General features: G+C 44.9%; 1 protein-coding gene across 3 annotated transcripts in view; it reads right to left on the reverse strand.

Annotated features, from left to right (window-relative positions):
• LOC147603410 (U6 snRNA phosphodiesterase-like protein) overlaps positions 1 to 14,425 on the reverse strand; it is a 51,893-nt gene that overhangs the window by 26,493 nt on the left and 10,975 nt on the right. For all 3 annotated transcript variants that reach the window (XR_015265616.1, XM_086796570.1, XM_086796569.1), the window contains exon 2: positions 7,585 to 7,677. Coding sequence is in view for 2 of the 3 variants with exons in the window: in XM_086796570.1 (XP_086652696.1) it covers positions 7,585 to 7,677 (93 nt within the window). In the remaining variant the exon portion in view is untranslated. The remainder of the gene's footprint in view (positions 1 to 7,584; positions 7,678 to 14,425) is intronic.

The following is a 14,425-nucleotide window of genomic DNA, read 5'->3' on the forward strand; positions in this document are numbered from 1 at the left end:
AAAGTCTAAAAAAACACGTTAACTGTGTTAGCCAAAAACAAAACCATGAATCATTCTACATATGACACACATATGCATGATACATATATGCATTCGCAAACAATATGCTCCTCAAAATGCTCTACCTACTCTAAAGTAACAGTCTAAGGGCTCCTCGCAAGCCTTACGCCCATGGACATCCCGCAGGACCCACGACTGATGGTACAACATGAGCATATGAAAGCACTCAATGCATCCAAACAATACATCCACTAAGTACTTCCCACATATGTCTCATGGCCATCCCGCAGGAGTCACACCCAGTGGTGCATCCATGAACATAATAAAGCACTTGATGTATCATACCAATATACATGCAGCACACGACACAACCAAGAGTATTACCCAATGTATTCTCAATGGTACCAGGATCCAATGGCACCAGAATACAATAATACCACAAAAAGTGTATGCATACATGCACAAATAGAGTTTGATCCATATAGCCATGAACCAAACCAACTCTAGGACTGCTCGCAAGTCTTATGCCCTCCATAGAGTTATCCATAGTTGCAGTTATAGTTCAAGGGGCGGCCAACTGTGAACCATACCCAACTGTAGCATCTCATGTGACTAGTACACAATATCATAGAAGTCCCATAAGCAGATGTACTGCCAGCCTCAGTACCTTCGGGTGAATACAAAGATGTCACCAAGCGACTCCTAGATGACAACTGAGCCTGTCTGTAACAAGGGAGCGGAGGTGCTACCCCCCTCTTGAGCATCAGGCAATGCTCCAGACCTATGCTCTGCTGAACCTGAATGAGTCGTAACAAGAGTCGACTCCAACTCAAAGGCATCAAAATAAAGCTGCAAATCCTAAGGTGAATCTGCTAAGTCACCCTCCTCCATCCACTTCGCATCCATCAGTGAACAGTTCTTGAACTTCACAAGATAGCGACGGGAAACTTTACCTTGTACCTTTCTTTCCTTATGTGCCAGTATCTGCTCGGGAATAAGAACCTCATCAAGTTCCTCCGCTTCCGTCTGAGCCTCATCTGATACATCCTCAGGCACCCAAAACCTGCTTGCACTCCACCCAAGTGGTAAGCACAAGTCCCCAATGAAGCATAGTAGATCACCATTGCTAAACATAGAAAGAAATTGTCTTCCGAACCCATGAAGCCTCCGTAAAGATACCACCGGTGACAAACTGTTGAAAGCCATAGCCTTCAACCCATGTTTTGCACCATAACACTTCAACTGCTTCTTGTTCCTGGCCGACTACTTCTTGTCCTTGGTGTCTTTTCTCCTGAGCTTCATCTTCAGCTCTTGCTCTTCACCTCATATAGGCAAAGACACACAACCCTGCACTGTCTCCTGCACTTCCTTTTCACTTTCCTCATGTTGAAGCTTTTGATGTGACAACCACGGGCTCACCTCCTTGAGAAAGTCGACGATGTCCCGGCAAACGGAACCTTGTAAACCGGCCGTCAGAAATCTGGTGGGCGGTGAAACAAACACTCGCACATAAAACACTTCAACGCCATTGAGGACCTAGAAAAGGAAAACAAACAGGGGGAGCTAGAGTGCTCCTGCAAACAGTACACGGACACCGATTGGCCCCAAAACGCAGTGGCGCCCCTTGCGGTATTTCTTTAATTGATTATAAGAGCTTTGATTACAATAAGGCTGGGAACTCAGCCGTCATAGTAGAACTCCTGAAGCCTGCAAATACCCTGCATCATGGCTTCATATCCACTCGGCATCCACAAGCAAGTCTAGCCATTGTTCTCATCAAAAGACTCTCACACATTCAGTCCTACATACAGAAGTCTTCTCCCATGATCAGGGCTGCCACAACCATCCATAGCCTCTCACCCTATGAACAGCATCACACCCTGGCACATCCAGTGCTTCTGCATCACAACACAAACTCCCAAACTGTCTCTCAAAAGAGAACTCGTATCACAGTACAGCATACCATACAGTCGACACACCTGTACCAACCCTCTCTACCTTCCAAGAGTACTATCCATCTCTGTCATGGATTCCCTGTCCCCTGCCCAATCAGTAGCAAGGCTGTACCAAACATGTGTCCATTCCTGTACCTTCTGCCTGCATGTGACCTATCTCCTAGAGAAACCCAAAAACATGTTTCCTCGAGAAAACCTACGACCTGTTTCCACATGAAACCCTTAGGCCTGTTTCCCTTTGAAACTTATGTCCTGTTTCCATACAGAACCATTCATAGCACCATTCAACAACAATGCCAACAACGGCATACATCTAGTTACCTGTTCCCTCATGAAACATCTGTAAACATAGAGATGCCCATAACTGTAGGTCCCTCTGTTCCTTTCTAGCAGGAAGAAAACAATCTGCTCCATGAGCACGCAGCCATGCGAGCTTGCATCACACCCATGCCAAGAAACATAACCAAATGACCTGTACTTGCAGCCAAAAACCCAAGCACATAGCTGAATTTGCTACCAAACAAAAACAGCCCATAAACATTCCTCAAACTGATCTCAAAACAGTCCCGAGCATTGCTCATGCTCATAGCCACATGAACTGCCACGAAACAGTCCATAAACCCTTTCCAAAACAGTCGCGAACCCAAAGCAAAGAGAAGCTGAAAGTTCCATCAGTTGAACGCCATCAACATGATGTCTATGTTCATGAAAAACCAGCCCCTCCTTTCTGCAAAAACACGGCGTCCTTCAAAAAGCACACACCTCGCCGCCTGTGAGATGCACTGCCGCCTATACGATGCGCTGCCTGCATAGTACTCAACCTGCAGCCACCTGTACGATGCACCTGCACCACCTATCCGTACAGGTCAACATCTGGAAACATAGAGATGCCCATAAGTGTAGGTCCCTCTGTTCCTTTCTAGCAGGAAGAAAACAATATGCTCCATGAGCACGCAGCCATGCGAGCTTGCATCACTCCCATGCCAAGAAACACATTCAAGTGACCTATACTTGCAGCCAGAAACCAAGCACATAGCTGAATTTGCAGCCAACCAAAAACAGCCCATAAACTGTCCTCAAACTGATCTCAAAACAGTCCCGAACCAAAGCAAAGAGAAGCTGAAAGTTCCATCAGTTGAATGCCATCGACATGATGTCTATGTTCATGAAAAACCAGCCCCTGTCCGCCTTTATGTCCAGAGAAACCAGCCCCCTGGTCACCCAGGAGAAGAGCACGCAGCCATGAGGGCCTGCAGTCCAGCCCTCCTGTGCACCAAGCAAGAGAGAGAAAAGAGCAAGTGCCGCAGCTTCAGTCTCCAGAACCTCCCCCAGACTTGCGAAGAGAGAGAGAGAGAGCGCTGCAGTCTGGCAGCTTTCCAAAAGGGGAGGAAGAGAGAGCCCTACAGTCTGCCCACCTGCGCTCCTTGGTGACCAGCCGTCAAAGAGAAAGCACCCCCCCGTCTGCTGGCACGTGCTGTTCAGCCCCCATGTGCCACCTGCAAGCAGCACGCCAGCCTGCTGTTCAACCCTGTTCCTCTGTCCAGCCCACGTGCAGTCCATCCATGTGGAGTCCAGATTGTCAGTCGCCAGAGAGAGATTTAGAAGCTCCCTCCTTAAGAATCCAGCCGTCACCTCCCAAAAAGCATGAGAGGGAAAGAGGCGTGCCCCCCTCCAAAAGTAGAGTAGCCTCCAAAATAGCTTTTGGGCCACCAAAGGTTATAAAACCTTTTAAATCAAAATCTCTTTGCCCCCTTCACACTTGGGGTTGTCCACACATGGGTTACTTTTTTTTAACTCCAATCTGATGCCATTCACACTGTCCACCATGTCCCCGTGCACGCCTGCATACTGTCCAGAGAAAAACACAGGGTCGTGACATCTACTTTGTCGGTTGAAGGCTCCTTTGCCTTCTTCTTTTTTGCTTGATCGGAAGAAGCTATATCTGATAAAACGCGTCTGGGGGAAGCTTCTCTCTATCCTCCATAAGTTATAGATCGGGTGCCTCTGGGTTCTTCTCTAAAGGAAACCCCTTTACCTCGAAGGTAGGCTTTGGCGGCTTCCACACCTTCAGCTTGGGTAGTCTGATCTTTGATAAAATCTTCGAACATCTGAGCTCTTCTATTGTCTTGTTCCTTTTTGCTAGGAACTCTTCATCTTGAAGATACCTTTTGAACTTTTGAAATTCTCGATATTCAGCTGATGTCATGACTGCGGTCTCATGAGAGATAGGCTGATGGCCTTGGATCTCTTCTGGATGTCCTGGGTTGTCTTCAAAGTTATTCCCTTCTTGAGGCCCTTGGTCTCCCTCATCTCTCGACATGGTTGTGTCACACCAGAAAAGATTTCTTCAAGAGAAATCCTGCTCTGATACCACTGTAAGCCCAACGGAGCGTGAAGTGACATATGCAACCACGTATACAAGAGATAGAGAAAGAGAAGGGGAAGAGAGTGATGGGAATTGGGGATTTACACGGTACACCACACTAAGCGGGGAACAGGCTCCGTCCCCTCTTCAAGAATTTATTTCAGGAACAATCCACGGGCTTTTCCAAGCCAAGACCAATACAACAAATGAATACGATATCAAACAAAGGTGTCGATGTCGAGATCAGGCCGGGGTCGATGTCGAGCCAAAAGATAACTGATGCCAAGCTCACCACGAGGATGACCCACAGGCTTACACCAGGCTAGTACCAAAATCCAAAGAATCCTACTGATGTTCTAAAGTATCCACAAAAAGCTCTTTCTTCCCAATCCAATCCTTTCACTAACAGAGGTGGCGATTCTTCAAATGGAAGATACCAACATGTGACAGAAAGTCTAGCAAACAGGAGGCAAAAACTCCGGTTTTGGAGCGGCGGAGATGCCGGCGGCAGGTGGCTTTTGGGCGGCGGGCGACAGACGGCGCTGGCAAAAATGGCCCTGGGCGGCGCCGGCACCAGCGGCGACGGCGATTCTGGGCAGTGGTGGCGGAGGCTCTGGGCGGCGGACGCTCTTCATAGGGGGTGGAGAGGTGGTGCTTGGTGCTGCAAAAGGCTGTAGAAGTAGCACTCAAGAGGGTTAATGATGTTCTTGCTTTTCCCAAGGAGTTCTCCACGTGTTTCTTCTATGAGTCTCCATGATTTCTTCAATGCTCCAACAAGAGGGTGCTTGGTTCTTTAAATACTTGAGGGGAGGCCTGCTTTTACCATGCTTTGCTTTTGTTTTTACCACTTGGCTTTTGCTTTTATTTTAATAATAAGCAAAGTTCTTGGTTTTAACTTCAAGGCCTTGCTTTTTGGCTCTGGAGCTGCTTTTTGAAAAAGCAGCTTATAGCTTTTTGACTCAGTTCAACGAGCTCTTTCCAACGGTGCCCTCAGCTTGTTGGTCAACAAAGTTTGACTTTTGCTTTGTCCTGCTTTTTGACCCAAACAAGTGCTTTTTCCCATTCCAACTTTAGGAACCCTGTTTCCATGTGTCATCATCCTGTCCATGTGTCCGGGCATGAGTTCTATCGTGTGTAAAGAGCATGGAGGACCAATTAGTTACAGTTACACTGTTTTAAAGCACTGAAAGAGCTAGTCACCTCAGCACCTATATTGGTCATTGTGAATCCAAGAAGGCTTGGTGTGGATCTCGGAGGCAGGGCCAAGTCTCACATAGACCCCCAAAAGGATCACACAGGCCAAGCCCAATCTCACACAGGGCAAGGATGCACCCAAGGACAACAATCCCTGGTCTTCAACACCACCAGGCACCAGCAGCAGCAAAAAGGTACTCTTCACAACCCAAACAAGCCGGAACTCTCCAATGATGTCCCCAGCAGCAAGGGCAGCAGGTACATGCCATATGCAGCAGTGGAAAACATGCTGTACACGTGTCAGATCAGATCGTACAGCTGCTGGGCAACCTCTGAAAAAGGTGGGGAGGGTCCATACAGTTGCCGTTGTCGCATAGTCCATACAGGTGCCATACAGGCTATACAGCACGCAGGCAGCAACAGGGGCTGGTCGCACAGCTGATTGGGGTGCAGGTACAACTGATGAGAGAAGCCCCTAGACCAAGAGAGGGTTGGAGAGGGTGGTGAGTGAGTTGGGTGGCCATGAAGAGAAACAGCCGCCAAGTGTCTGGGCAGCCAACAATGATGCCCACACTTGCTCAAAATGTTCCTGGGCACCCCATACTGGACATGGGAGAAGGCACCTGGTACAAATTAAGAAGAGGGTGCCCATCTTGCTCAATTTCCCAGTGCCCACATTAAAGATGTTCACAGTCCTTTCTTTTTGTGAAAACACTGTTCATATTTATATTACAGAGATAAGCCCCAGTACAAGGCTTCTCTTAAGATTGTACATCTAGTAGCAGTGTCATACTACTGTTGGTCAATCTGTGTAAACTCCAACTATCATGCAAGGACTGGCATAGAGATGGACAAAAATAAACATACCTGTCCATCTGTGGCTGATTAAAAGCCACGTTATTACGTGCCATCCAGATAGTCCAAAGTGCCCAATATCGTGCCATCCAGATAGTCCAGAGTGCCCAATATCGCACCCATGCAAGGAAAACTTTGTAATTCTGAACCCTTTGTGTCCTACGTCCAAACATCCAAAAGGTTTTGGAAAAGGTTTGGCTGCTGGATTAATGATCAATCTTCTGAAGTCTAAATTACTTCCTTTGAAAAGTTTGGATTAATGAGTGTGAACGCTAAGTTCCACATTTTTCTAAGTCTCCAAACATGATTTTGGGCTGAGCTCTGGCACCACTTTAGAGCCATGAAAAATGCCAACCACTACTCAATAGACAAGGCACTCAAATGGTCTTGTTGTAACCAGTAGTAACCCCGGTACTACGAGACTGACCCACAACCGCACAGACAGCACACAAAAACAAGGCATACTTCTAGCAAATCATCTAACCAGCACATGCAAACATGAGCTATGCATATATACATGTAATTTGGAAATCTAACGTTCACAGATCTTGAATTTGACCATATGGTGGTCCAGTCTCACCGGTCACTAGTTAGAAACCAGGGTGTCAGGACCAAAAGGTGACACCAATATCAAATTGTAGGTTTTTTTAATATCAACGAGCAATAGTGTAAGTGGAGGCTTGTAATGGGAATCTTTAACGAGCCATACCCTTATTAGATGGCCTCTGAACTAGGTAGCAATTAGAAAGCAGGTTAAATTTTTATACCTATACAACAAAGATGCAAGTTCTTCCTGAAGATCACCCATTCTGATAAGTAATAAAATTGTCTCAATTTAGCACACCTGATGCTAGGACAGATATCTTCTCAGGATGTGATCATTGCTCTTGCTGGCATTGCCCGCATCCTTTAGCCAACAACTTTCTTACTACACATAAGGAGATAATATTTAAGGCATCACATGAATAGAAAAAAACAATCCGAGAGGCAAGAATATAAATAAAGAAGTAAACCTACCAATCAAAAACTCAAGACTACATTCCATAGACACTTCCTTTAAATCAAAATACCTTTAGAGACAAGAATAGCAACCTAACAAAATAGGCACAACCCAAAAGGAAAGAGATCTCTAGCAAAACAATCGTAGTATTTTTCTTATCAAAAAAAGAAAAAGAAAGGTAGCAATGGAGATACATGTATAAATGGCATACATACCAGGAATATAAACATGCAAGGCAAAATTTCCCTCAACATGTGGAAAGTTTCTGATTCTTCCATAATAGGCATCAGTCATCTGCAACATACATGCTATTTTACCAAAAAATAACATCAATAAATTAACCATTTCAGACTTATTAAAGACAAAAAAAAATTGGACGACAGAAAAACAAATGGAAATAAGGAATACCAAAACACCACTCTTCTCTGATACATTAGGCAGTTGAAAGCAACAAAATATCATATGCCATCAAAAAAGAATTTGCAGTTCTTATAAGTATATGGAAAAAAACTCACTACAATTAAAGGAGTGCAAAAAAGAGAGATGTGCGAGAGAGAAAGAAAGAAAGTTATATCAAACGTCACCTAAAGACCCAATGGGTCTATGAGACCAAAGTGATACAATGCTATCTATAGTATGTCTCATCGTTAAAAAGAAAAACAAATCGAGTACAAATAACATAGCTCTCTCAAAGTAGAGGCTGATACAATGATCATCATGGGGAAGTACATGGGGTATAAGCACTTGTACAAGAGAGTCTCATCATGGAGTACATGAGAATATGAAGCATGTGGGGCACATCCTCCTCCACTAGAGAGGGAGAAAGAAAGAAAGAAAGAAAGAAAGAAAGATTTTATTAACGTCTTCCAAAAGACCGAACTCGGCCTATGAGACAAATTAGTGTACCTGTGTGGGGTATCCTCTGTCATCCCAACAAAATGAAAAAGTACTGAACTAAAAAGCTGAATCTGGGTGTGCCATAAGTACAATGAGTGGGGGAGGGGATGGAGCTCTACTACTAGGAGAATCCAAAGCTATATGCATGGAGTATACAATCATGATCTGCAACCTAGCTAGCTCCATCCTGTACCATACTGGGGGTATAAAATGGTATACATCAATGAAGGGGGTGTCCACAGCTCCCTGAAGAACATGCCTGGGTCTGCTCTAAAGCGAGCCATTCGCTCCGCACCCTCTCTATGAAACTGAGCTCTGATCTCTGTCATCTCTCTGTGGTATAGGCGTGGTGTCCGAAAGCCAAGTGTCCTCTGTCTCCTGCGGGCTCTGAGTGTCTCTGCTCTCTGAAGAGTAATTCCCTACTGTGTAGGGGCTAGGAGTGGGGTGGATCTCTGAAAAAATGTAGTAATGTGTCTGTCGTCCCCCCTCTGCAACTGTCTGAGCCTGTAATGATGTCTCTCTGTGCCGTTGTATGTCTAGAATGAATCTCCCCAGTATGCGCTGGTCTGCTGTCTCAAAGATCTGGCGTAGGGAATGTGGCTCTCTGAATAAAATGAGATATCTCTCTCTCATGCTGTATATGCTCTGCATCTGCATACATAATGCTCCTCACTCTCCACCTCCTCTCTGCACAATCTGCATACCCTCTCCTCTCGGGGGATTCATGCTGCTCTGCCAGTCTTGATCTCCAATCGATGTGATGAGACTCTAAGCTGACCAATAGCTACTCGGGAGCTGTGTGGTAATGGAGTACAGTTGCTTTCAGGGTTCTTGCTATTGGGTTTTTTGATACACAGGTACAACATTGTGCATTGGCATAATGGCAAATCAACAGCAGAGTGATGTATTCACGTATTTGTCTAAGGAAGACAAATTGGACGGCACGAACTACTCCTTGTGGAGTTCTATGCTGAAAAATGTGCTCGTGGCAAAAGGTCTTTGGGATTTTGTTAGTGGTGATGAACCACGTCCAGGTCCATTGGCTCCAGAGACTCCTCCCCAAGGGGGTGCTCGTGGACGAGGACAACACGTACAGGCTCCAGGTCAGCCATTGCCTGTTCAAAGAACAAATGCTCAGAAGACATGGGATGCCAGAGATGCACAAGCCTTGTCACTCATTGCATTGTCAGTACAGAGGTCTATTATATCTCATATTCGTTCAGCTGGCTCTTCACAGAATGCATGGGTGACTTTGGAGCAGATGTATGCTGCTCGTAATGAGGCTCAGTTCTCGTTTTTGAAAAGAGAGCTGGAAAATTAGAAAATGCATGAAGGAGATGATATGTCTAGCCACTTAAACAAGCTGCAAGATTTGAGAGAGCAACTCATCAATGTGGATGAGATTATTCCTGAGACACAGCTTGTGTCCACCATCTTGCACTCTTTGCCAAGATCTTACTTGGCTTTTCATACCTCTTTGAACCTCAGCATGAGGAATGCTGTTGAACCCCTCAAGTATCAGGAACTTGTTGCTCTCTTGCTACAAGAAGAGCAAATGAGGAAGAATATGAATATGAACACAAGTGTTGAACAAGCATTTACTACAGGTCAAAAGGGGAAAGGCAAATCTCAGCCAAAGAGTTCAAATCAGAATTCAGGTGATGGTGGTTCATCTCAGGATACCAAGAAAAGTGATGGACAGCCCAAGAAGAAGGGCAAATGTCATTACTGTAAGAAGCCAGGTCACTACATCACAGAGTGTAGAAAGAGGATTGCCAAAGAGAAGGCAAAAGAATCTGGGATGTCTGTAAATGATGCCTCTAAAGCTCCTCCAGAGACTGCTTCTTTTGTTGAGGACAGGGATTACTGTTTCTATACATGCAGCTATGATGCCTCTTGGTCTTCACAGGCACTCAGTATGACAGAGCATGCATGTACTTGGTATTTTGATAGTGGTGCTTCAAAGCATATCACATCTCGCAGGGATTTGTTTTGTCATGTAGGCCCTGCCCCTGTTGGCAAAACTGTGCAGTGTGTCAACAATGCTTCATATCCAGTTCGTGGCATTGGGGAGATTCAGCTCACAGCCATTGATGGCTCTATTCTTCGTCTTACAGATGCCTTAGATGTACCAGGGATAAAGAAGAATTTGTTGTCCATTTCTTCTTTAGCACATTGTGGTATGCAAGTCCACTTTGATGATGACAAATGCATGGTCACAGACAAAGCTAATGCTGTGACCTTGATGCTTACTGGTACATTATGTCATGGACTTTATCAGTTGGATGCATTTCAGCCAGTGGATCAGTCTGCTTATAATGCATTCACTCTTACTCCAGCTATGGTTGATGCGGAGTTATGGCATGCTCACATGGGGCATGTAAATTTTGGTAGTCTTGTGCTTATGCAACGACATAACATGTTTACAGACCTACCTCTTATGGAGAAGCCTCCAGATCACATTTGTGAAGGATGTATTTTGGGAAAAGTGCATCGGTTTTCCTTCCCACGTGATCAGGCTCTACGAGAAACTGCAAAGTTGCAGCTTATACACAGTGATCTTTGTGGTCCCATGCAGACGAAGTCATTAGGAGGTTGCTTCTATTTTGCTACATTTATTGATGACTTCTCTCGTATATGCTGGGTCTATCCTTTGACACAGAAATCACATGTATATGATGCATTTTTGGCCTTTGTAGCACTTGCTAAAACAGAGTCAAGATGCAAGGTTAAGACTCTCCGTTCTGACCGAGGGGGGGAATATATGTCACACATGTTGAATTCCTTTCTTGAGAGTAGAGGTATAAAACATCAGTATACTACTCCTTATACTCCACAACAGAATGGGGTTGCAGAAAGGAAGAATCGGTCACTCATGGAGATGGCCAGATGTATGCTAAAGGCAAAGAAGCTACCACATATCTTTTGGGTGGAAGCTGTCATGTGTGCTTGTCATATTTTGAATCGATGTCCTACAAAGGCATTGGTTTCCATTACTCCTTTTGAGGCTTGGCATGGCCCCAAGCCTTCGGTATCACATTTTCGTACTTTTGGGTGTCTTGCTTATGCACACATACCCAAAGAGTTGAGGAAGTTGGATGATAAAGCCACAAAATGCATTTTTGTTGGGTATAGCCGTGAGAGCAAAGGCTACCGGTTATATGACCCACTATCCAGGAAGATATTCACTAGTCGGGATGTGATTTTTGATAAAAATCAGAAATATCCATGGCTGGTTATGATGCAAATCAGGCTGAAAATGATGTGTTTGAAGGTCTACTACCTATGGAGTTTCATTCCACATTTGGTGATCCAACTCATGAGGGTACAGGACAGCCAGCAAATCATGAAGGTGGTGCAGAAATTCAGCAGCAAATTGAGCCAGAAGCTGAACCAAATATGGGGCAGCAGGCACCACAGGTCAGACACATACCTAGATGGTATTTGAGGACATTACAGGACAGCCATCTAGAGGGTCCTCTTGCTGGTCGTACTCATAGGGAGACACGGACCAATGAGCATGCACACATCATGGATTTGAATATGGTTATGGCAGCCAGTTTACAGGATGATGATGAGCCTGATTCATTTGTGGATGCACGAGACAATGTGCATTGGAACAAAGCCATGCAAGATGAGCTTGATTCTATTAAAAGGAATCAAACATGGGATTTGGTTGATCTGCCCAAAGGCAAGAAAGCCATTGGTACTAAATGGGTCTATAAGTTGAAAAGACATGCAGATGGATCCATTGACAGGTACAAAGCCCGTCTAGTTGCAAAGGGCTATGCACAGAAGAAGGGCATTGATTATGAGGAGACATTTGCTCCTACATCCCGTATGTCCACACTTAGGTGTGTCATTGCATTGGCTGCCCATCGTGGTTGGGTTGTTCACCAGTTGGACATTAAGACTGCTTTCCTACATGGGGACCTCGAGGAGGAAGTTTATGTATATCAGCCCATAGGTTTTGCAGAACATGGTCATGAAGGGAAAGTCTGTAGGCTGAAAAAGGCCTTGTATGGTTTGAAACAAGCTCCACGAGCTTGGTATGCAAAGATAGATGCTTTCCTACTTACTCAAGGATTTGTGAACAGTCCATCAGAAGCCACTTTGTATGTAAAGAAAGAAGAGAAAGATCTGCTGGTCATCAGTCTTTATGTAGATGATCTCTTGCTCATGGGATCAAATGATGACAAAATTGCAGCTTTTAAAGAGATACTGCAACAGACATTTGACATGTCTGATTTGGGGCTCGTACACTACTATTTGGGCATACAGTTTGTGCAGGATAGTAGAGGCATTGGGTTGTTGCAATCTCGGTATGTTGCTAAACTTCTGGAGAAGTTTGAATTTCAGGATTGCAAGCCTATTAGCACTCCTATGAAGCCTCGGATGAAACTGTCACTACAAGATGACAGTATTTCCTTTGATGCCACTACATATGCTCAGGCTGTTGGGTGCCTTATTTACTTGTGTACTGCACGGCCAGATATTCAGTATGCTGTATCTCAGTTGAGCAGATTCATGCCCAGCCCGCGGTTGTCACATTGGCAAGCTGTGAAGCGTGTATTCCGATATTTGCAGGGTACCTTGTCTCTTGGATTGCTTTATCCTGAGGGGGGTGACATGCAGTTATACGCTTACAGTGATTCAGATTGGGCTGGTGATTTTGATACCAGACATTCCACTAGTGAAAATTGTTTCTTTCTTGGCTCTTCATGCATTTCTTGGCTAAGCAAGAAACAGACCACAGTGGCCACTTCGTCTTGTGAGGCAGAGTACAGAGCAGCCTACACTACTACTGTTGAGTGTATTTGGCTGCATCGTCTCATGACTGATATGGATATTTCAGTGGAGGAGCCTACACCTATCTATACTGATAGTCAGAGTGCCATTGCTGTGGCCAGGAATCCTGTGTTTCATGCTCGCACGAAACACATTGAGATTCACTATCATTTTGTTCGGGAAAGACTCCAGGCAGGTGATATCAGTCTGATCTACTGTCCTACAGATCAGAATGTGACAGACATCTTCACCAAGGCATTACCACGTCCGAAATTCGAAGCATTCCGCACTGCTTTGAATTTGTTTCCTTTTGGTGGATGATGTACAGTGATCACATATCACTCCAGGGGGGTTTGTTGGGTTTTATGCTGTGTATGCACCCAGAGGAGTGCTAGTGATCATCAGTAGATTACTGGGGCACTTTTTACTTCAGTTAGTGGAGGTTTTTTCCCCCAGTTTAGCTTAGTTTCACTTATAACAGTTTATAAGTGTTTTGGTCCACCCGGCACACTTTATGGCCGGACATGTGAACACATCTTTTAGGTCACTTCATTATGTGGCTATTGTACTTCACATTATCATACTGAATACACAAAGAGTCGTGTTCTCTCTCTCTGCATCCCCACGTTTCTGTTTGCAGTACCTCCTAACCCTAACCCTAACTGCTGAAAGCCTTCAAATCCTGCCATTCCATCCCTTATAGGCAGTCATAGATTTCAAGGCTTTAATGGAGCAACGGTTAAGTACATAATTGGCACACATAACCGCCTCAAGCCAAAACTTACTAGGAAGATCCTTGCTCTTGAGCATGCAACGTGCCATCTCCATAAGTGTACGATTACGTCTCTCTACAACTCCATTCTGTTGAGGAGTATAGGGGATAGTACACTGACGGGAAATACCATGTAACTGCATGTAGGATGTGAACTCATTTGACAAATATTCCCTCCGTCAATTTGTATGAGCTTATGTCCACAAGCATTTTCAGCCATGGGACGGAAGTCTCTGAAAGCTGCAAAGGCACCTGACTTCACTTTTAAACCATACACCCACCAAAACCGAGTGTAGTCATCAATGAACGTGATGAAGTACAAGTGTCCTCCAAAAGATGGAGCCCTCATGGGGCCACAAAGATCACTATGAATGAGCTATAATGGACGGACAGCCCTCATAGCACCATCTTTAGGAAAGGAATTCCTGTGCATCTTTCCAAGAATGCATCCCTCACACACATGCTTGAATGGAACTTGCATAGGAGGAAGCTCATGCACCATACCTTGCTTCTGCAAGCGTACAAGAGATGGGAAATTCAAGTGACCAAACTGAGCATGCCATAACTCAGTGTCACTCAACACATGGGAGGTGGATGCA

The sequence above is a fragment of the Cibotium barometz genome, chromosome 64, assembly GCF_041138505.1.
Source record: "Cibotium barometz isolate CiBa-2024 chromosome 64, ASM4113850v1, whole genome shotgun sequence".
Classification (NCBI taxonomy): Eukaryota; Viridiplantae; Streptophyta; class Polypodiopsida; order Cyatheales; family Cibotiaceae; genus Cibotium; species Cibotium barometz.